The sequence below is a fragment of the Schistocerca serialis genome, chromosome 2, assembly GCF_023864345.2.
Source record: "Schistocerca serialis cubense isolate TAMUIC-IGC-003099 chromosome 2, iqSchSeri2.2, whole genome shotgun sequence".
Taxonomy (NCBI): Eukaryota; Metazoa; Arthropoda; class Insecta; order Orthoptera; family Acrididae; genus Schistocerca; species Schistocerca serialis.
Window position 1 is genome coordinate 220,981,205 of NC_064639.1, and position 25,095 is coordinate 221,006,299.

The 25,095-nt window shown below is 39.2% G+C and overlaps 1 protein-coding gene across 1 annotated transcript in view; it reads left to right on the top strand.

Annotated features, from left to right (window-relative positions):
• LOC126456962 (diacylglycerol kinase eta-like) overlaps nt 1-25,095 on the top strand; it is a 537,414-nt gene that overhangs the window by 423,480 nt on the left and 88,839 nt on the right. Inside the window, exons 17-20 of the mRNA XM_050092898.1 lie at nt 5,827-5,995; nt 6,233-6,333; nt 14,054-14,241; nt 14,537-14,643. Of these exons, the coding sequence (XP_049948855.1) occupies nt 5,827-5,995; nt 6,233-6,333; nt 14,054-14,241; nt 14,537-14,643 (565 nt within the window). The remainder of the gene's footprint in view (nt 1-5,826; nt 5,996-6,232; nt 6,334-14,053; nt 14,242-14,536; nt 14,644-25,095) is intronic.

A 25,095-nucleotide genomic window follows, 5' to 3' on the forward strand; every position in this document is an offset into this window, starting at 1 on the left:
AGGACTGGAGTAGGTGGTTGTGGGGGGATGCATGGGGCAGGTTTTGCTAACGTATATTAAGAACTGCAGCTTCCCTTCTGCTTTATTTCGTATGGTCTCACTAGGAACAGATTGCCCATTCCTTCTCCTTTCGTGGATGAATTTCAAAACTTTTACTTCAACATCAGGGTGTCCCTCTTTGCAAGGGCCAGTGAATTTTTTTCTATTAGTAGTAGTGCCAATATCTGTTTCTTCCATTAGTGAACATTACTCTCAACTACATTGAACTCTTGTCCTGCCCTCCTGTTAACAACATTTTTCAGCGTAAAGAATTACTATATGCTTGAAAGTAGCCTTCCATTTTGTGTCTATCTAATGCAAACACACAGTGTCTTAGTTGGCCAACAATAATGTACTGAAGTTGATCAAACAAGGGTAACTCCAGGTAGGAATATCAACAATGTAGGAAAAGATAGAGTGCTACTTACCATGAAGAAGACACTTCAAGTTGCAGACAGGTGTGATTAAAAGACACAAACATGTGGCTTTCGGCCACAGTCTTCGTCAGTAAAGAAACATACACACACAAGCAAGCACACCTCATGCACACACGACCGGCAACTCCAGCAGCTTGGGCCAGAGATGCTGGAGGTGGTGCTTGTGTGTGCATGAAGTGAGTATTCCAACAATGCATTGGGGAACAGTATCTAAATTTCAGTGGCATTGCCGGTGAATGATGGATTGAAGTTTGTACTTGATTGTAATGTGTCACTGAATCTTATGTGCACCCCAAAATTGAATACTGCATATGGTACAAAAAAAAGTGTGCTCCAGACTTGCTTAAATACACTAAGTCGCCATTCCACATTCTTATAACATGGTGAAATGGAGAATTAACCCCTCAAATACTGTCTACCATAAGAAATAACTTGACATAGTGACCCTTACAGCACTGCGCAGGCAAAGAGCCTGTACGTATCTATGTTAATGAGATGAACTGTTGCTCCTGTGTCCACTTGAAATTCAACTGCTCACCCTCCACTACCAAAGTCAGCAAACTATGCTGGGGTGACATGCAGGGCATTGTAAACAGCCCCACAGTCCATTGAAAACACAGGGCGTCCGTTGACCAATCCATGGCGTGCCCCGACTGTCACATACACTTACTAAGTGGAAAACAGTCAGGGCAGGTCTGCTAGCTCACCCTATGAGTGGAAGTAGAGTGATTTTGAGGACCCAAAAAATGCCACAGGTGGGAATTATGATGCCAGGATTGATGCAGGCAAAGACAGGGATTGCCACAATGCCATTGCACCAGAATCATCAGCATACACTTCATGATCAAAAGTGTCCAGACATCCCCAAAAACGTATGTTTTTTCATATTAGGTGCATTGTGCTGACACCTACTGCCAGCTACTCCATATCAGTGACCTCAGTAGTCATTAGACATCGTGAGAGAGCAGTATGGGGAGCTCCGCGGAACTTATGGGCTTCGAACGTGGTCAGATGATTGTGTGTCACTTGTGTCACACGTCTGCATGTGAGATTTCCACACTCCAAACAATCCCTAGGTCCACTGTTTCCAATGTGATAGTGAAGTGAAGTGGAAACATGGAGGGACACGTACAGCACAAAAGCATACAGGTCGACCTCGTCTGTTGACTAACAGAGACCGCCGACAGTTGAAGAGGGTCGTAACGTGTAATAAGCAGACATCTATCCTGACCATGCACAGGAATTCCAAACTGCATCAAGATCCACTGCAAGTTTTATGACAGTTATGTTGGAGGTGAGAAAACTTTGATTTCATGGTCAAGCGGCTGCTCATAAGGCACACATCGTGCCGGTAAATGCTAAACGATTCCTCGCTTGGTGTAAAGAGTGTAAATATGGGACGATTAAACAGTGGAAAAACATTGTGTGGAATGACAAATCATGGTACACAATGTGGTGATCCAATGGCAGCGTGTGGGTATGGTGAATGGCCGGTGAACGTCATCTGCCCGCGTGTGTAGTGCCAACGGTAAAATTTGGAGGTGGAGGTGTTGTGGTGCGTTTGTGTTTTTCATGGAGGGGGCTTGCACCCCTCATTGTTTTTCATAGCACAGTCACAGCACAGGTCTACATTGACGTTTTAAGCACCTTCTTGCTTCCTACTGTTGAAGAGCACTTTGGGGATGGCGATTGCATCTTTCAACACGATCGAGTACCTGTTCATAATGCACGGCCTGCAGTGGAGTGGATACATGACAATAACATCCCTGTAATGGATTGGCCTGCACAGAATCCTGACCTGAATCCTGTAGAACACCTTTGGGATGTTTTGGAACTCTGACTTCGTGCCAGGCCTCACCGACCAGCATTGATACCTCTCCTCAGTGCAACACTATGTGAAGAATGGGCTGCCATTTCCCAAGAAACCTTCCAGCACCTGATTGAATGTGTGCCTGTGAGAGTGGAAGCTGTAATCAAGGCAAGGGGTGGGCCAACACCGCATTGAATTCCAGCATTACCGATGGAAGGCGCCACGAACTTGTAAGTCATTTTCAGCCAGGTGTCCGGATAGTTTTGATCACATAGTGTACATTGACTCAGCGGGAAGGAAAACCATCTGGGGTTCCCCATGGGGACTGGGGGCTGTTTACCATGCACATCTGATTGTTCCACCAGCCAATTATTGGAAAGAATGTCCCTTGCCCACAAATGGGAAGTTGTCCTGTAACAGAAGATGTATCAAGACCGAAGGAGATGGCGAGTGTTTGTACACCACACTCAGGAATTAGAAAACGATGATGATGATGATGATGATGATGATGATGATGATGAAGATGAAGTCCCTTGCTGCTGCCATAAGCTCATATGATTCTTCGAATTCAGCAAAGTCAGCTAAAGAAGGGTCAGTCGAGGTCAACACCCTAGTTTGAACTTCAGCGTCAGGTGCTAACTGGACAGTCATATTCCAAATTTAGCTAGCCTGCATACGAGTTAGTGCATTTGGGACACTCAAAAATACACTTTGCCCGGGGTGCTTGTGGTACCGATTAAACTGCAAACGTGCTGCCACCACATGGGTTTGATGCACAAAGTATTGTGTAAACCACCAACAAAGTTTGTCAAAGGGTAGTTCTTTGGGCTTAGTGGAGGGCATCAAACTGTGCACAACTTCATATAATTCCACTCAGCTGGAGAATAACAAGATGGCATTATCAACTAGATAGGCAGTACGCCTCACCTGGCAGTGCAGCAAGAATTGATGCAGATAATTTTTCTACCTTCCAGTAGACTCATCATAATCGGCAAACTGCATTGGGGGCAGGGAAGAAACCAGTCCAGCAGGAGCCTGGCCTGTCAACTAGTTGGCATGGGAGTAAAGCAATTCTGCATTCTCGTTTATCGGCACCTGGATCTGCTCTTGCTGCTGCTGCTCCTTCTATAGCCACAACTGCTCCTGCCAGCATTGCAGTAACATCGGGTCCATGGTGGCTCAAAATTAATACTATGAAAAGGGAAGAAAAATAAAAGTAGCATCATACACATTAGAGTGTGCTTTGTTGCCACTTCAGTATCTACATAAGTGTGACAGTGGCGCTAAACAACTCAGTGTGCACAAATTGCTGTACGGCTGACGGTGGCTCCACAGTACTTCCCCAGTAAATTTTCTCCTTAATAACATTTGTTGCTGAACATAAAAATCGGTATCAGCTGAACTGTTATTTTCACAGACACAATACAAGACAAAAATGATTTTCATGTAGACTTTGTATCCATGCCTAGGATTCAGAGTGGAGTTAATTAGTCTGGTGAAAAGGTCTGCAACAAGTAGTAGTAGCTGTAGCTCCTATCTAACCAAAGCAAGATGTTGGGGATTCCTATTAATCCAATACCTCACCCTTAAAAATTATCTAGATTGTGGACTGGAAGTTTTTCTTAACTCCATGGCAAATATTAGTATACATTCTAAAACTGTGAGATAATAGGTAGTGTATTGCAAACAGGCCTTCATTGTTGTAGATGTAGTTATCTATCTTCTTTTAAATTACCTCTATATTCATGTAAATATTAACCTGAAAGGTGATAAACAGCAGCTATTTATTGTAACTGAAGAATTAGTAGCATTTTTATCTTTCATGGTAGTAATTTTCTTGCTAACTTACTAGGTTACATTTAATTGACATAAGCACAAATATTATTAAGCAGCAAATTATGATAGTTTATATTCTAACGATTTAGAACAAGTCAATTTACTGGAAAATTGAATTATACCTGTCTGCTGTCATTTTTGTATGAGTTCACATAACATAAAAACGGTATTTAGTTGAACAATAGAAGTCATCATGTAATTCTTTTGTATTACATAAGCTATTAATTTATTGGCAATAAATCTTTTAGGGAGTAGTTGAGGAGCAACATTTTCAAATTACTTTCATACGAGTGGGAAACAGAAAGTCTTTGCCTCCTTTTTTTTATGAAAGCCAAAATAAGGTGCATGGAGGTAGTTACAAATATACATACGATTCTATGTACCTCTACTATTTTTCCACGTAGTTCCAACTCCAGTTCAGACATTTGTCCCATTGCAGCACTAAATGCCTCTGTGGTAGAATTCATCTGACTGACTGCAGAAACACTGTCGGACTGCTGTCTTGGCTTGATCATTGCATGCAAATCGCTGTCCTGTGAGGAGCTTCTTGAGGGAACTGAAAAAGTGAAAATCGTTAAGGAACAAGATCCATACTGTATGGTGGGTGGTCCAGGCTCTCCCAGTGAACTGACCAGAGCTTGTTGGCAGTTCTGATTGCCACATGTGGCATTGCACTGTTGTGGAGGCTAACCGTATTGTCTGCATAGAGCATCCTTCGGAACTTCTTCCTGATGGCAGCCTGAAAATGTGACAGTGTGTAACAATAACTGTCAGCATTGATTGTGTGAAATACAGTATGTGCATTTCATTGCCAGTAACAATGTGGTCCAGAAAATTGTCGCCCTCCTTAGCACGCCATTGCAGATGATTCAGTGAAGCAACCATTCACTTGCCTTTCATCATGTCATCCAACTGTTTAGGCACACACCAACAAGAAATCTTCTTGCACCCTAAGGAGCAACGAATAATGTTGTAAACACTTCGTATGAAATGCCAAGCTCATGGGAAGTGTTCTTTAGGGTCACATGCCAATCCACTTTCACCACTGCATCCATGCAGGAAACTTTGTTGTCAGTCAACAACAAACACAGCCTCTCAAAATGATCATTGTCATGCAGGTTTTCTTCACCTTATGCGAACTCTCACTGCCACCACCTCACACTTCTCAAAGCATGAAAATTTTTTGAGGGCTGCATTTCCCTGTGGATTTTGACAGACATTCATCCCTTGCTCCATAGAAAATGAATCACAATTTGCTACTAGTACACTGTGGACATGTGAAGCACACCATCATCTGCAAAACTGACAGCAGTGCCTAGCTGCAGTGATTTTGGCAGATAAGGCCAGTATATTCCAAGAAAGGTCCATCACTGGGAGTGGATATTTTGACTTCACATTTACAGCTGTAATTTAACAAAAAAAAATGTAAGCACAAAGATTTTCTGATTTTCCCTCATGTGTAGTTTTGATATCTGCTAGGTATTTTATACAATTAAACAGCTGCTCAAAGACAGCACTCCTTCCTGGGATATGACTAGTTTTTAAGAAGAGCAGTGAGTCATGCATTCAGTTGTGTATAACATGTCTGTTGACATTAGCAAACAAGTGGTTTTTATAGACATTAACTCAGTTGTCAAAGGATAATGTGATATTCCTGTGGCTAAAGCAGTTTTTTTTTAGCAATTTACATGTATCCTGTTGCAGGGAAGGTTACTATGAAAGGTGTGTCATGAACAACTACTTTGGTATTGGAATTGATGCCAAAATTTCATTGGATTTCCATCAGAAAAGAGAAGAACATCCAGAGAAATGTCGATCACGAGCTAAGAACTATATGTGGTATGGTGTACTGGGCAGCAAAGAATGGCTACAGGTAACAACAAAAATAATAAAATTAAATTACATAATTTATGTGCAAATTTTCATCCAGTATTTTCTGTCTTTCATACCAAAGAGCATATGTTAAGTTTATTTGGTTCTCTTTTATCCACTTCATATATGTCATGTGTTTTATGGAAATGATTTGTTATGAAAGATTTCATTCACATCATTAGCAGAGCTTGTTAGAAGAACTGTTTTTTTTATGTTTTTTTTCCCTTTTCATTCACAGAAAACGTATAAAAATTTGGAACAGCGTGTACAGCTTGAATGTGATGGCCAAAGAATCCCTTTACCGTCACTACAGGGTATAGTTGTACTCAACATTCCAAGGTATTCCATCATAAATTATATAGTATACTGTTAAGATTTTCATTAAAAAATTACAAATTAATTAATGCCACTTAAACTTTTCATTTTCTACTTTATTATCAAAAACATAATAAACAAAAAATATGTATGTGCAAACATTTTTCTATACACAGAGAGAATTTTATTATAGACTGGCAGAAAGGAAACTCTGGACTGGAAAATGAGGACATGCAGCAATCTGTGAAGGCAAAGAAAGCAGGATAGTTATTTGATAGGATGTATGAAGTAATAACTTACTGATAAAGTACACTTTATAACAAGGCTAGTATTTTTTGAACTACCTCATCATCAACCTGCTCTGAGGCTGTGCTGTCTCTTTATTGTTGTCATTTGTTTACTTTCATGCACAGACTCGAATAAATCAGACAGTGATTGTATCTCCCCTGTTTCCATGATTCCCCACTTCTTCAGAAATAATTCAAACCATTGAACTTATTCTGATTCTGTTTATAAAGTTATGTGTGTCCCTATAGTATTGCTAAATAAATTTATAAGTTCTGTGGACACAAGACTGGGGGCTGAATAACTATCCTGGCTTTTTAGCATATAAGTGCGTCAAAAATCTGGAAAGTATGGTAGAAGAGCTACCAAATGACCGTAGGCTAAAGGAATTTTGTTATATTTCCAGTGACACATGATCAAACATTTGGATTCAATTGCAATCAATTAGTCAGTGAGGCTGCTGTTGTGGTTCAGCTGCCTGATTCATCTCCTGTGATACATATTATTCAGAGAGAGCTATCACATGAGATGATTTTCCATTTGTGGCTACCTAGAGAAGTGAGATTCTCAGATTTGTTGAATCGAAATACAAGAAGGGCTCTTCCATGTTACAGCTTTCTGAATACCAACCATAATCCTTGGTGGTGGGTATGGAGGAAGAGTGTTAGTGGTGTTGTGTCTGTAGAAAGCAGAAAAGTGCTGAACACATATGTGGAAGTTTCAATCTCAAATTCCAGTTTGGCAATTCTAAGCAAATGGTTCACCTACAGGGTGTATACGACCCGGGACAACCCGGAGATCTGGGAAAAACCCAGGAATTTTTTCATCTGGGAGAAAACTGGGAAAAACCCGCGAATTTTTTAGAAGACCAGGAATTTTTCATTGTTTTAGTTTTTAGTCAAATTTTTGTGGTTTTGACTGGTAAGAACCAATATTTAAGCAAAGGATATTACTCATCCCACTTCCACAAAATAATACTGCAGCAACAAAACATGAACGAGAGAGAAAAAAACGAAAATAAAACTTAAGTCGCAAAGGAAATGCGCCATGTACAACAACAAAACATAGTGCTCATACAAGCGTCTGCCAACAGCAATATGTGTCAAAGGCTTTAGGAACACTATGCAATGCTTCCTAACAACAAATTGCCTCTGATGAGCATGACGTGACAGCTGTTTACATTAGATTCGTTTGAGCAGTTGCAGTCGGTCTCTTGTGCATGCGCAGTTAAGTCGCATATGAGTAGTACCTTCTACTTCTGGCGACGGATGTGTGGCTGGGCACCTTTATCTAATATTGCCTGGTTCGGAAACATTGTAGATTCGGGGCTATGCACAGAGCAGTCTGAGTTGTAGTGGGCAGGTGGGTAGTCTCCACGAGACCTGTGTTTACGTTTAGTGATTTTGCTGTTTCCTCTTCATTTATTGTTCTCATGTTAAATGAAAACAAAATGGATTTCTGTGACCTGGAGCTATCAAATGTATTAAAACATGTTCGCATAATTACAGAAGGCTAAAATATGTTGTTAGTTTCAGGTTTCATTTCCACCTTTCTGACAGTCAAGCATTAATCGCCATGCAGAACAATGAAGTTATTTTTGTCGGTTTGCTAAAGAGATTTGGTTTGTATTATTCTTCAGCATTGAGGCAGTCAATTTATTTGAAACGAAGTGTTTAATTTCACACTGTTGGCTAGTTTCAACTGTTCGCTGCATTTCAAGTGCACGTTTTCCATCTTCTAGCTCGCATGGCATTATGCCATAATAAAGAACCAAACATGAGATAATACAGTCCTGGCACTCAAGAAAATTTACATCCAAATCTGGACATACGAATGTGCATTTTAAGCCGAATTTTGCATTTTAGTATGGTTCACGAAATTCCGTTGCTCGTGAAGTATCCTCTGATGTCTTGTTTCTTTTGTGACATAGTGCAAGATCTTTTAATGTTTTACACGTACGAACATACGGGCTTCCTGCGTCATCGTAGCTGCGCAAGAGCAGTGGCACCTGTTATCTGGCACTCTCTGGCAACTGCTGAAGCATATCAGTTTCTAACAGGTCACTGGAAAATATTGCAAATGGTGGTTTGCAAAGCTTTAATTTCAAAGTAAATTTCCTTTTACACAAGATGAACTATGTGCGAGAATGTTCGATGAATTTATAAAATCACAGAGAAGATTTTGAGCCCAAAAGATCAGACATTTATGTCGTTATTAAAAATTTTACTGGCACATTCGTGTGATATATCTTATGGCTGACTACATCACGTGTCCTATGCTGTTATCAGCTGGCGAGATCATGTGACATGAGCTATGACTGGCGTACAAAAATGCATCGCAATCTCGATTTCAATGCTTTGGAAAGTAACATGCGGTGTTTGGTGGAATTCGAATTTATACCTTCGTAATGCGAAAATATGCAGTGTACATGTTGCTGCACATCAAAGGTCTTTTCCAAAACATGTTTTTTCCCCCTGAGTTTTGTTTTCTAAAGTGACGGGAAATTCTACATCAGCATATAAAACCATAAACATTCAAAGGACTGATAAGTTTTACTGTGCCGAGGAAAAGTATACTGTCACTTAACACGGGAAAAGCGTGTTTTCACCAGGGGGAAAGTGTATTTTCAAGCGGGAAAAATCCAGGAATTTTTTCCCTTGTCCATGTATACACCCTGACCTAGCAAGAACTTGACTTATTTCTTTCTAGGGTTCACTTTTTATAGGCCGCATATTCAAAGAAATAGCACAAAAATTAATATTCCTATCGAACTGTTCTAAATTAGGCTATAGATTCCATTTCTTCCTATCTGAGCAAGAAGCTGTCAACCAGCTGCTTAACTATAGTCTCAAGAGTATCAGCTTCCTTATAAAGCCCACAGGAATGGAGAGGACCATACAAAGTTGATATTTCAGCACACAAATCTAGATTATGTTTGATACATAGTCAGCCAGTGTTTGAAACCTGTTTCTAATTATCATGATGCTCCTAGCGATATGATCTCTCAGGTTTTCTTAGCACAATTGATTAATAGTATGCTCCCATATGTTCTGCAAACTATAAATCTGCTAGTGTTCTCAGCAACAACTTAATCAGACTGTTTACACAGTCAAATTTAAGCCCACACTGGTGGAACAGCATACAGCATATATGTGTTCCGGAAATGTCAGCTCCATAGTGCTAAAATCAAAGGTGCATAACATTATGATTATGACTGTAACAGCAGTTTTTAGGCAGACATTGTCCAGGGCAGATTAAAACCCTACTGAAAACTTGATTTGTTGAGGACAGATAGGTTGCTCAAAGAAATGTGCCACATATTCCTACAGGTTGGTCAAAACTGGAACAAAAGTTCCTGTAATGAAAAAAAGTGAAATGATTGTGTGGCATGTTTGGCCGTTAGGCCCCATCCTGGGAAGTTTGGTCACCGAGTGCAAGTCTTCTTTCAGGTAATGCCACATTGGGCAACCTGCATGTTCGTGATGATATGTTGATAATGATGACAATGATGGTGGTGATGTTGACAACACAACACCCAGGCCACGGGTGGAGAAAATCTCCAACCTGTCCTGGAATCGAGCCTGGGCCCACTACATGGTAGACAAGATGATATGTCCAGAAACCAACAACTGTTGAGATATGGGCCACTCTGTCCTCTCATTCCCATCTGTCTGTTACATAGAAGTAGACTTTATAGGCATTGTTGCATGTTGTTAATGCACTTCCTTCAGTAGTCCTTCTTTGCAGTGAGTCATGTATTCTCTCAAATGCACTTGGCTCCATTTGGACTGTGTTACTTGCATTGGTTGTATGCTCCTGTAACATCTGCACATTGTCAATGGATTGAACACACCCCAGTGCCTTTAAATGTCATCATAGCTAGAAATTCAGTGGATTCACCTTTGGTGAATGAGAAAGACATGCTATCAGACCATCTCAGAGATGATTCTGATAGATCTATAATTTCTAATGTGCTGCCAGTGTTGTTTCGTATAAGTAAAAAATGAGAGCATTGTTCAAGTTGTGGGTAATCTCTCTCTCTCTTTTTTTTTCTTCCTTCACCTTTAATAACTGCTATTAAAAGCCATGTTCTCCAGACACTCCTCCTTCTGGTTCACCACAGTGGCTTCCTTATGGCAGTGCTTCTGGAATATCATAATTTTAATGTGTTTCTGATTCTTTCTCTCTGTAGTTACAGTGGCATCTGTCACCAGAACTGATGGAACATGGTGTCTAGTCAGCACATGTTTTTGATCCTGTCTTTTTCATTTTCTTACTGTCTGCAATCATTCCTCTAGTCAACTCCTCATTGTATCTTCTTACATGTTCTTGAAGACAATGGTGGTAAGTTTTGTTTAATCAGCTTATTATATCATTTTCCACTTATTGTTTCCTCATGACTCCCGCCTTCCTTTTAAGATATGCCTTGTTCCATTTGTGGCGTTCTTTTCCTTTGCTTTCTGGATACATGCAACCTTTCTTTGCTGTTTGCCTAAGTGTGTTTCCTAAATAATTACTTCTTTCGTCTATTTAGTTGTAATCTTCATTTTCCGATATGCTGAACTTGTGGCTTGTTACTAAATTTAATGTGGTATACCTTCCTTTTCTCAAATAAATTTCATATTTTACATTCTTGGTTACTCACCAGATGAGCCTATTCCTTTCTAACTTTGTACTTACTTTTACATGTTTTTACATGTTCAGTTATCACAGTTGCTGACAGAGCTGCACAATGTTAAAAATTCTTATATTTTTACTCTGTATCTTACAAATCTGTGATCCCTCATGAACTGAAGGTCAGATTTATTTGCAGTTAATCTGTGCCAACTCCATCCTCCATAGGCTCTCTGATGGACAAATCTCTTGTTCATTTCAGCAGTTTCTATTAACATATGACCCCTATCATTTCTGATATCACTCTTACATTAAAATCCCCAATTATTGTCTTGGTTTGCTGCCATGTATCAGTCACTGAAGTTCTTTGTAGAGGTCTTTTGTCTCCTTATTAGAGTGTAATCACATAGATGCACAAACTTGAATGATTTACATGGAATATCTTTCATTTGTTTTTAAAATAACTCACAAATCTTGGTAATATGTCTCACACTCTTTTACTATCTGTAATATTGTTTTTAATTTATTGTTGTTGTGACGAAGTCTAATGTGAATTTCTTCCCTGCACTGTTTTTCTTTAATAGAATACATGTCCTGATTTTAATTCTATTTACTCTTCATTTTTTCCATACTTCTGTCAACCGTACCATATGCCATTTTATGTTAAGTCCCCTTTCTGCATCAACACCCTATCTTTGGATCCAAAAGTTCTACAATTCATTGTTCACAAATAAAAAGTTAAAGTTGCTGATTTCTGAGGTGACTGTAAATGTGTAATCTACCAAATGTTGTGTATCAAAATGTGGACACAAAGTAGCTAAAACCGTTGCCTGAGTTTCCCAGTCCACTACTCCCAGTGTTGCTTCAACCAGGCCAGGTGTCCAGTGCCACAGGAAAACACACATAGCAGTAGGATCTCCAAAAACACTGCCAATTGTATATTAGCTTGCAAGAGTCCTAAGGCTTGACCATGCTAAACTTTGGCTGAGTACTCTCAGCCCAGGCCAGACTGCTTCAAAGTCTCAAAGCATAGGAACACTCTACTCTGTGCAGTCAGTACTTTCCTCAGTTCTGCCTTCTTCTCACAGTCCACTCCTCCATGTCATTATGTGCCACGTGCAATTCCTCCTGCCTGTGCCAGAATGAGATTACTGGTGACACATTCCTATTCCACGTACGTGTTACCTCTCTCTCTCTCTCCTAGTTGTCAGCCACCCTTCTTTCCAGCCATCACGTCCCCTCCCCGTCCCTCCCTTCTAGGTCCTCTTGCTCTCTTCATCTGATACATCTCCCCCACCATAATCGAGCTGCAATTTTGTAACAATGTAGTCAGTTCAGCTAATGCAGCCATGCAGCTGTATACATATGTAAGTGTATTCAAATAACGGAAAATCTAAGGTGGAATAATGGCAATGTTATTTGCATATGTATAGCAGTTTTTTTGTTGTGTCTGTCTGCAAATCAACATCTCTTCTACATAGTGAGTAGCAATCTGTCGTTTTCATAATATGTATGTAGACTGGCAATGGGAAGGAAAGCGTTTCTGAAGAAGAGAAATTTGTTAACATCGAGTATAGATTTAAGCGTCAGGAAGTCGTTTCTGAAAGTATTTGTATGGAGTGTAGCCATGTATGGAAGTGAAACATGGATGATAACTAGTTTGGACAAGAAGAGAATAGAAGCTTTCGAAATGTGGTGCTACAGAAGAATGCTGAAAATAAGGTGGGTAGATCACGTAACTAATGAGGAGGTATTGAATAGAATTGGGGAGAAGAGAAGTTTGTGGCACAACTTGACTAGAAGAAGGGATCGGTTGGTAGGACATGTTTTGAGGCATCAAGGGATCACAAATTTAGCATTGGAGGGCACCGTGGAGGGTAAAAATTGTAGAGGGAGACCAAGAGATGAATACACTAAGCGGATTCAGAAGGATGTAGGTTGCAGTAGGTACTGGGAGATGAAGGAGCTTGCACAGGATAGAGTAGCATGGAGAGCTGCATCAAACCAGTCTCAGGACTGAAGACCACAACAACAACATGTATATTCTGTAGCTAGCTCAGAAGAAGGACATCATTGGAAAGGTTAATAAAATTTTCAGTCTCCTTTATGTGCCTCTTGGCCATTTGACTCCTTAACTTTGCAGTGAGCTGTTACTTTTACTCCTTCCAGTACTTACAGATCAGAGTATGGTACTTATAGGTATATTATATACAGTTGTGTATTACACAGTCCTGGTAGTTTTCTTTTATTCTTTACATTTACACAAAGAGAAATGTTTGAGGAACAGAGATCTGTCACGTATTTTTGAACCAATTGTTCACACAGGATCTAAAGTAATTAACATCTAATGAGTATGCTTGCAGTTTCAGAAACATGTTGTAAATTAATGCTGCAATTGTCAGTGTAGCATTATATTATTTTCTTTTTAATAAAATTTGAACATAATGCTTTCATTTTAGTACATACATGTATATTTAGTTCTATACACGAGGTACAATATAGTATATGTTTTACTTTACACCAGGTAAAGTATATGATACTATATTAATTTTTAGACACTGTAGTTTATATGAAGTGGCCACAAAATTTGGAGAGTTCACTGCATTTTGATATGCTGTTTATAAAAAATGTAGTGACTTTACAAAAAGAACCCTGTCTTATAGGTTGTAATAATATATTTGTTATAGTAGTATCATTTGTTGCATTGTATAAACCTAACTGCTGTGTAATTAGTGATGATACTTCATATTGTCAGAATTTGAAATTAGTTCTTGCTCAGTATATCTTCAATAATGTTGTTACAACTTTCTGGTAGTTAAACAAAATATTAATATTCTGTTTTCAGTTTCATGGGTGGGACCAATTTTTGGGGTGGGACCAAGGAGGATGACATCTTCCTGGCACCAAGTTTTGATGATCGTATTCTGGAAGTTGTAGCTGTATTTGGTTCAGTTCAGATGGCAGCCTCACGTCTCATCAATTTGCAGCACCATCGCATCGCCCAATGTCATTCAGTCCAGATTAACATATTAGGTCAGCTATTTATTAAGAATTTCTTTGTTTGTGGAAGATGATGCAGTTTAGTTTGTTTTAACTTTAAATAAACCCTGCCAAAAATTAGTTTCACTCTTGGCCACGTGTAAAATCCTTTACAAAACATATGACTGTATAAGCTGTGTTGATGAAGCATTATAAAAGTATAATAAAGCTTTACAAAGATTGTCATATTTTGTTCCATTGCACATTTTATCTATTATTTAAGTTGTCCAAACAGTCTTTATAATCCAAATGTCATCTTCTAATTAAATAAGTTCTTTATTATTCTTAGGTGATGAAGGTGTACCCGTACAAGTGGATGGAGAAGCCTGGATTCAACCTCCTGGGATGATACGGATCATACATAAAAACCGAATGCAAATGCTGTACCGGAACAGGGTAATGTTATTCTTATGTTATGAGTAAATATATTGATTGAAACATTCATCTGCTCCACACACAGGGAGTGACTAATGAAGAAAGAATATTGTCGAAGGAAGAGGGGCAAACTGTGTGGGACAAGGTCGGGAGATGGGAATGGTGATTGCACAGTAATTCACACACACACACACACACACACACACACACACACACACATGACTACAGCCTCTGGCAGATAGAACCAGAGACTGTGATCTTGTGTGTGTGAGTTATGTTTGTGTGATTGTGTGGGTATGTTGCCTATTTTTGAAAAAGGCCTTGTTCACTGAAAGCTACCTTTCTAACATTCTTTTTGTTGTGCCTTTCTGCGTCTAACATCTCCATTATATGGTGAACAGCAACTTACCTTTTCATAAATTTGTTACATGTAGTATTCAATAGTATACAGCTGCAAAATACTAACATGAATTCTTTACAGACAAATGGAAAAACTTGTAGTAGCCGACCTTGGGGAAGATCACTTTGGATTCCATAGAAATGTTGGAACACGTGAGGCAATACTGACCCTACAATTTATCTTAGAAGAAAGATTAAGGAAAAGCAAACCTACGTTTATAGCATTTGTAGACTTAAAGAAAGCTTGACAATGTTGACTGGAATATTCTCTTTGAAATTCTGAAAGTGGCAGGGGTCAAATACAGGAAATTAAAGGCTATTTACAGTTTGCACAGAAATCAGATGGCAGTTATAAGAGTCGAGGGGTATGAAAGGGAAGCAGTGGTTGGGAAGGGAGTGATACAGGGTTGTAGACCATCCACGATGTTATTTAATCTGCACATTGAACAAGCAGTAAAGGAAACAAAAGAAAAATTTGGAGTAGGAATTAAAATCCATGGAGAAGCAAAGAAACTGGAAGAGCAGCTGAATGGAATGGACAGTATCTTGAAAGAAGGATATAATACAAACATAACAAAAGCAAAACGAGGATAATTGAATGTAGTCAAATTAAATCAGGTGATGCTGAGGGAATTAGACTAGGAAATGAGACGCTTAAAGTAGTAGATCAGTTTTGCTATTTGCAGAGCAAAATATATGATGATGGCCAAAGTAGAGAGGACATAAAATGTAGCCTGACAGTGGCAAGGAAAGATTCCAGAAGAAAAGAAATTTGTTAACATCGAGTGTAGATTTAAGTGTCAGGAAGTCTTTTCTGGAAGTATTTGTATGGAGTGTAGCCGTGTATGGAAGTGAAACATGGACAATAAATAGTTTAGACAAGAAGAGAATAGAAGCTTTTGAAATGTAGTGCTACAGAAGAATACTGAAGATTAGATGGGCAGATCACAGAACTAATGAGGAGGTACTGAATAGAAATGGGAAGAAGAGGAATTTGTGGCACAACTTGACTAGAAAAATGGATAGGTTGGTAGGACATGTTCTGAGGCATCAAGGGATCACCAATTTAGTATTGGAGGGCAGCGTGGAGGGTAAGAATGATAGAGGGAGACCAAAGAGATGCATATACTAAGCAGTTTCATAAGGATGTGGGTTGCAGTAGGTACTTCAAGATGAAGAGTCTTGCACGGGATAGGGCGGCATGGAGAGCTGCGTTAAGCCAGTCTCTGGACTGAAAACCACAACAGCAGCAGTATACAATGGAAGCGATTTGTTTAAGAGAAAATATTGTTGGTGGCGTAAATGATGTTCATTAGTACTTACAACAAATGAGTATATTATTCAGTAATTTCCAGTTACGCAGACTTACCTCCTTTGTTCATTACCATTGAAAATAGTCTAGGCATCTGTTGCGAAGATATTGCAGACTGCAGAGTTCACATCAAATACACACTGCTGGCCATATAACAGTTCTTTTAATTGTGTATATACATTTTGGAAGGAAGAATACCTGATCAAATTTGTTGTGGGTGATGTGCAGGGTTTAAAACTTAGTATACAGAACTGCTGCCTTTGACAGCTACAAAGCTTCAAACGTGGCTGGTTATAAAGTTGATCTGAGCTTGGATAACAGATGTGGGCATGTCATTTCATGCTACTTCAGCTCTGTGCCAGAGTTCACCAATGATAATGACTGTCTAATGATGGAGTGCCAGTCCCTTGACAACCTATGACCAGATTTTTTAAATGAGTGAGAAATGTGTAAAATGAGCTGGCCAGGGCAACAGCCAAACACCAGGGCAGGAGCTATACACCATCTGTATCGAGGCAGGTCATGGCAGTACAGCCAATGTGCACTATTATGTTATGTTGTTGAAAGATAATGTCATAGAGAACTCAAAGATAAAACACAGCCACTGGCTGCTGTCCAGATTACTGGCTATGCAAACACAGTTGATGTTATTGCCCAATGATACACGATACCATCATGCCATGTGCTGGGCCAGTATGTCAATGATGAATACAATCTGGAAGGCTATTTCTTCTTGGAGCTTCTACAAATGTACATCCATCATGAAGCTTAACATGGAACCAGGATTCATATGAATAGGTGATGTGATGCGACTCGTGTGTCCAGTGTTGTTGAGTGCCTGCCTCTGCTGCTACACCAGTGAAAACTGTAACAATGGTTGCTGGGCTGACAGTTGATGGTGTGCCAGACACTGTCATATTGTCTGATTGGTTACTTGTCTTGCTGCAAACTAGACCATTTCCTCGCTCAGCATACTTAACATGTCTGTTTCATCTGACATAGCCAAACAGTATGTCTGTCCTCTCAGGTGCTAGTCATGTTGGGTCACTGATGTACCACATGGAAATAAGCATAGCCCTCCTGAACCCATTGATTCTATATTCGCACACTTCATGTCAATTTGACATATGTTGCATGCCATCTTCATGGTGTTGTACTTTTAACAGCCAGCAATGTAACAGACATTGCAGTAAAATTTTCTTGAGTTTCTTTCTGTGTTGGTTAACAGTGTGTACGCCTTCCAAAACATAACAGATGTGCTGTGAATTGACACAGCGAAAAACCCAAGAATATTCTATCACGTTTTTATGTTACAAAAACCTACATTTCTGTATAATAGCAGTTGCCATATGTACAGAACATTCCACACTCCTCTGTCCTTATGGCATCAGTGTACCAGTAAAACTGTATTGAATCTATGATGAGCACACAGACAGTGTAAAGGCAGATACACAATAAGGAACATCCACAGTGAACCACAACTTTCCACAGCAAACAATTCATAGGCGAGTATAATGTCAGATTCAAAGTAACATATTGTATAATGGCCAAAATGGCAAGGTGTTATTAGCATTCATTAAATCCATCAATGTATCTGTGTAAACAGCACAGCATTTGTGATAGCAATTCACATGGGCCCAGGAAGCTCTCAGTTAAATGACTGATCACTGTGAAGACTGGCTTATCAGTAATGATGCATTTTCCTTAACTGTAAAATTTATGTATTGTGTAGACAATGTTTTGTGTAGAGATAGATTTTTTAACAGTGAATACTACAGGTTCCTTATGGTGGTCTGCAGGTATTGTGTGTTTTCTTGTGCTCTGGAGTAAACCCACTGTTTTCTTACGCAAATCAGATGATGGTTGCTTGGAGAGAATTTACTCTCCTTCATCCAGTTTATGTTTCCAAAGAGTGTTGTATATTCCAAGGAAAGTTGTAATTCAGCCTTGTGAGTATCTAAAACCTTTGCAAACAATAACTTGGTCACAACATTTGGGTTATATGAACCTCGTGGAGTATCCATGGTCTGTGTATGAGAGAAGTGTTCATCTTCAACTACTGAACTAATTGGTTGAGTAGTTCACCAAATTAAATACCTTGACAAACATCTTTCCTAATTCCCAAACTTCACAGAAGTTCTCCTGCGTACCTTTAGGGACTAGCACTCCTTGAAGTAAGGATACTATGGAGAAATCAAGTTCTAGAACAAAACTATACAAAATTGTGGGGAACTGACTGGTGTTTCCTCAATTGTCCATTTACTGTGGCACAATTTGCCAGGCCTGAACTGTACTGTTGTTGTATAAGAAAAACTGCTTCAAGTGGACAGCTCTACTTCATAGCTCTTAAGATACCTAAGAATGAAAAGAAAGGTTCCACTCACAATTATCACCAAAGAAAGTAATGAAACATTTAATCTTATGCCAAACAATCCTGGAACAGATAAGGACCACATCTCATCGACTGTAAAGGGATTATCATCAAATGCCAATACCAAATTGCAGATGTTTTTAATGACTACTTCTGTTGTAAAAATCCATCAGTGACCATTTGAACAATCTCCACTGTAGATATAAGGGCATTTCAGTTAAGCAAAGCATGTACTTGAGCTAACAGCAGTGAGATAAAATACATAGTCAGATCAATAAAATATTTAAAATCAGCAGCTATGATAGGCTGTCTCTAAGCATATTAAAAATATGCATAGACAACATGTCTGATATGATGGCAACAGCAATAAATGATGTAATTGTGTCAGGTAGTTTCTCACTCTAAAAGTAACACAAGGAACACCAATTTATAAGAAAGGCAATAAATCTAAACTGAAAACTAATGAACAATCTCAATCTCAGCTGAATTTTCTGAGTTAGTTTAGAAAGTTATTTACACTATATTAATGACATCCTCAAGTTAACACAATCTAGTATTTGAAAATCAAAATGGCTTTATGAAAATCAAGTCAACTTGAGTAATTGCAGCACAGTTAATAGACAAAACCATAACTACCATAGAGAACAGTTCCTTGACCTTGAAAAATTATTTGGTTGTGCTAACATCAGTATATTAACTTGACAATAACTGATGGGACATGTGTACTAGAGGAACAGGCTGAGAGTTGCTAAATCCATATATAGCAACAAGAAACAATTTATATTGCTTAAAACAAACAGTGGGTCATTCAAATCCAAAATTACTTAAATCCAATGTGGAGTGTCTCAAGGTTGTGTGTTGAGACTCTTCTTTTCTTGATTTATATTAATGATATGAATTACAGTTCCTCTAATTGTAAAAAAATGTTGTATGCAGATGATGTATTAATTGTGTGCAAACACAAAGGCTGTGGCAGTCTAGAGGTGCTGTGGAACAGTGTTACCAATAAATTAGTGAAGATTTCAATAAAAGCCATAAGTGCTTCAAAGACTGCAACAACAGAATTTAACACCAGGAAACAAATATATTTTGGTACTAAATTATCCACCAGAAACAAAGTTTAGAAAAAGGAAAAATGGCCAAAATTCTTGGGAATCACAATCCAGGGCAAGCTCAAGTGGGACATGCCTATAGCTTTCCCTAGCCTGTAAGCTAGCTAAGAAGATATTTTCCATAAACATGGTTAGCAAATATTGTAAAGATATGTATGTGCTAAAAACTGCACATCTTTCATTAGCCTCATCAAATTTGAATTATACAGTAGAAGTATGGGGTTCAACAACAGAACTCACACTAAACACATTACTGACATTGTGAGAAATAGCTGTCAGAATAATTTGTAGTGCCAGAACCAGAGGATGATGTTGCAGCCTGTTTCCAAAATCAGATGTGATTATAATCCCAAAATCAGATGTGATTATAAGTATATACAAATTAAAAGTAATATTTTGTGCAAAAACAGTGAATACAAACTTAAACTGTGACCTTCATAGCATAATACTATACATAAAAATCAAACATCAAGGAAATAAGCGACAGAATAGCATTATTAAAATAAAATAAAAAAAAATATCACTACAAGTTAGCCAGCGCCCTTCCTAAAATATCACATCCATTCCTTTCACCAAAATAAGAAACCAACTTCAAATAATTTTAACAGAGCATCCAGTTTATTGTCTACATGGGTTCTTCATTTTCATGAAAAATAAATAGAAAAGTTCTGCTTTGTTAGTATTTCAGGCTCATAGTATTTGATAATTCACAAGCAATCTAATTATAATAAAAAAATTATAACATTGTTTCTCATGCACACTCTAAGACAAAACAAAATGATGCACCACAAAAGAATTATCTGAATGGGATGGAAATCTGTAGACAGACAAATGATTACAGTTTCAGAAAAATTGAATGATTTAGTCAAGAGAAGGAACTTCACAATTTGAGCAAGTCAATAATGTGTTGGTCCATCTCTGGCCATTATGCAAGCAGTTGTTTGGCTTTACATTTTTGATAGAGTTGTTGGGTGCCCTTCTGAGGGGTATCATGCCAAATTTTGTCCAGTTGGTGTTTTAGATCATCAAAATTTCAAGCTGCTTTGAGAGCTATACCTAAAATGCTCCAAATATTCCCTATTGGGCGAGATCTGGTGACCATGGTGACCAAGGTAGAGCTTGGCAAACACAAAAACAAGCATTAGAGACTCTCGTCATGTGTGGGCAGGCATTATGTTTCTGGAATGTAAGCCCAGGATGGCTTTTCATGAAGGGCAACAAAATGGAGTGTAGAATATCATTATGTACTGCTGTGCTATAAGTGTGCCGTGGATGATAGCCAAAGGGGTCCTGCTATGAAATGACATGGCATTCCAGATCAACACTCCTATTTGTTGGGCCGCATGGTGGGTGACAGGTTGGTATTCCACCACTGTCTGGGGCATTTCCAGATGCATGGTGGGTGGCAGTCAGGTTGGTATTCCACAACTGTCTGGGGCATTTCCAGACACATCTTCACTGATCATTGGGCTCAATTTGAAGTAGGACTCAAAAGTGAAGCCATTTCTACTCTAGTCAGTTAAATTCCAGGTCAAATGTGCCTCACACCACTGCAAGCAGACTTGTTCATGTACAGATGTCAAAAGAAGTTGGTGCAAAGGATGACATGAGCTCAGCCTACTTTCTCTGAGCCGACTATTAACGGTTGTTGTGGTGACTGAAGCACCAGTTGCACATTGGGTTGATGATGATGATGGTGAATCCATGGCTTTGAGTGTCACTTTGATGATTGCTCAGTCCTCACATTCAGTCGTTTCTCTATGTCAACCATTTCCATCTCGACGTGTTCGGCTGTGGTTCACGAATTCCTGTCAACATCGGCAAATAGTGTCATCACCTCTGAGATGCACACTAAATCCACTGGGAAGAACAGGTCATTAGGATTGTGGAAAGGGCCAAATAAGGTTTGGGTCAGTTTCACCTTCTAATTGTAATTTAATAACACATTTACAACCAAAGCAGCACATAGACGAATCTTTACCAAATGCAACCCTTTCATGGCTGAAGGCCTCCAAACAAGAAATCTTAAGAAAATCAACAAGATAAAAATCCAATTAAAATAGCAATAAAATAATTAAAAAAAAACATCTATGACAGCTAGATGGAAAGCCTAAAAGCAAGGTAGATAGAACAAACATATGCAAGATGCAATACAAATGGCTGATGGCCACAATTAAGTTTCAAAATTTTAAAATATATTACCATAGACTTTCAAAGGCAGAAGGCCACAATGTTTAAAAACAAGAAATCTTAAAAATCAACAAGATAAAAAATCAATTAAAAAAAGCAAATAAAAAAAATAAAAAAACATATATCACAGCTAAGTGGAAAGCCTCAAGGCAAAGCAGATGGAACAAACATATGCAAGGTGCAATACCAATGGCTGAAGGCCACAATTAAGTTTCAGAATTTTAAAATATATTGCCATAATCTTTTAAAGGTAGAAATCCACAGTGTTTAAGCTTGAAAAATAATTTTAAGAATAAGGTTGCAAGACTGAAAGCCCACAATTATTTTGCAAAATTTCTAAGAAAAAAAAAGACAAAATAACCATAAGCCTTAAATTTTAAGTACCTGAAAACAGATAATTAAACACTGGTAATAAAGACAATGGCAGTCAGAAGTCTCCAGGGAGGTTGTTCGGCCCTCGTTCACTTAGGCGAGACAGGTTGTGAGCCCAGCTACACTTGATCCGTTGGAACCCAACCGGGGACAGCCATGGACCAACTGACACAACGACATGTTTCCCATCAATCAGTACATGAGAACTCAAACACTAAAGGATACAAACGTGATAATCCACTATGGAGTATGTATTAACTGACAAAATTACATACCATGTTAGACAGCGACAACAGGTGAGGAAAGGATGCTGCCTGAAATTATGTTAGTGGCCAGGGCAGGCAACTGGAACACTAATGGCCACTAGCCAGAAAATTCCGCTGGTACACTTGAATCTGAAACACGGTAATATAGTTAACTTCACCCACAAGAACACTGCCTGAATTTACGTCAGTGCCCAGGGCAGGTAACCAGAACACTAATGGCCACAAGGCAGAACATTCCACTGGTGCACTTGAACTGTAGTCAACCAAAATAGTCAACTGCACCGCATGGCAGCTAAATTTCAGCAGTAGAAACACTTGGTGTTGCTCACAGAAAAACCTCCCCAATAGCAAACCACCGAAACAAACCACCACAACATGAATGGACGTGGCTTGGGTAGTTGAAACCATTGCTCAACTTTGACATCCTGGGTTGGTGAACCACGAAGATCGTAGCTATCGGACAGCTCCACACATGCTCTGACACTGCGCAGGGATCGCCAGCAGGCCCAGCCGAATGCACCGCACAGAGATAACTTCCCTTGTGCGCAACAACCGACCAACTCACCTCAGAATGCCAACAACATCTAAAATTGTCATCAGTGGAAATAATTCCAAGTACACACACAACCTGACAAACACTTGCAAGAAGACCTGAATAATATCCAACAGTAACTAAGCACGCATGAAGACAAATCAGGAGTCGATGCACACACACAGCCGACTCATGAATGATCGGTGAGCCAAAACGCATCCTTCAGTAGGACGACCGACCAATGATCCACCAAGACCGCGGCCCAGCTCAAGTGATGCGTGGCGGCAATGGTCGGGTGAGCCGTGTTGACGCAGACCCCACTGCTGCTCCAACCCAACTGCACTAGTGCCGCATTGCAGCTCCCTGACTGGCAGGTCCGGAATGCACTCCAGACGCATTCCAACTGACTGGCAGACCCAAATTCGCAACCCGAACTCAACTACAACAGACAACGACCAGGAAGTAATAGCAGTCAGGCAAAGATACTACGAGAGGGGATATATCGATATACGCTGCTAACGCCGCTCACGGTTAGGCAAAGCAGCAACTCGGTGACCGTAGTCATTTAAATTAACGTAGTGAGGTGGAAATACGTTAAAAACAGGGTGTAAAATACATGATAGCGGGAACACTAGCCATGCACCTCTATTCAAATATCAAGCGATTTGCCAATTACTTCAACTGGCTTTTTTTACCCCAATTACATGTCCTCTCTCAAATACTGACATCTAAGTATATTGTTCATTCACCTGTCTGTGAGGCACAGTTACTATCCAGCTGACTACAAGGAATGAAATTCATGCCCTGTTATCAAAATGTCTGCTTTTTACTATCTTTGCCATCTGTATGGTGAAACTGCACTGCAGCATCACACATTCATCCATTGGCTGCCAAAGTTTACAATTTTGCATTGTTCATCAGTACCTGTATGATAGCAGTTTGTGGCCAATTTGCATAACTCCTTCATGGTGCATCATTATTTATTTATTTTATTTCTTAGAGTGTTTTGGTAAAATGTAAAATGTATTAGAATGTATAATTTATTGTTTCCAAAGCTGGAGGAAGACTTTGGTGAAAATAATTTTGGTAATGATAAGTGATAATGTTCAAAACGTGGAAAAAAGTTAATGTAGAGAACAAGTGTAACATTTCAAAAGTGTTGAAATGAAAAAGCTTGTACCAAGGCAAACAAAATAATCAGATATTGACGGTTTTCATGTACAAAAGTAACTAAAGGCACCTTACAATATATTTCAAGTTAAGTGAGAGCAAATATTTTTTGTACTTTGTATCTTTAATTTCCATACATTCTTTGGAAATGATGATGAATATTACATGAACTAAAACGTATGCTGAAGCACCACAGAAACTGGTATAGGCATGCGCATTCAAATACAGATATATATAAACAGGCAGAATATGGTGCTGTGGTTGGCAGAGCCTATTTAAGACAGCTAGTGTGTGGCGCAGTTGTTAGATTGGTTACTGCTGCTACAATGGCAGGTTATCAAGATTTAAGTGAGTTTGAACATGGTGTTATAGTCAGCGCACGAACGATGGGACACAGCATCTCTGAGGTAGCGGAAGTGCGGATTTTCCCATACGACCATTTCACGAGTGTAGTATGAATGTCACCGGTCCGGAAAAACGTCAAATCTCCAACATCGCTGCGACTGGAAAAAGATCTTGTAAGAATGGGACCAACGACAACTGAAGAGAATTGTTCACCATGACAGAAGTGCAACCCTTCCACAAATTGCTGCAGATTTCTGTGCTTGGCCATCAAAAAGAATCAGCATGTGAACCATTCAATGAAACATCATCAATATGGGCTTTTGGAGCTGAAGGCCCACTAATGTACCCTTGATGCTTGACACAAAGCTTTATGCCTCACCTTGGCCCATCAACACTGATATTGG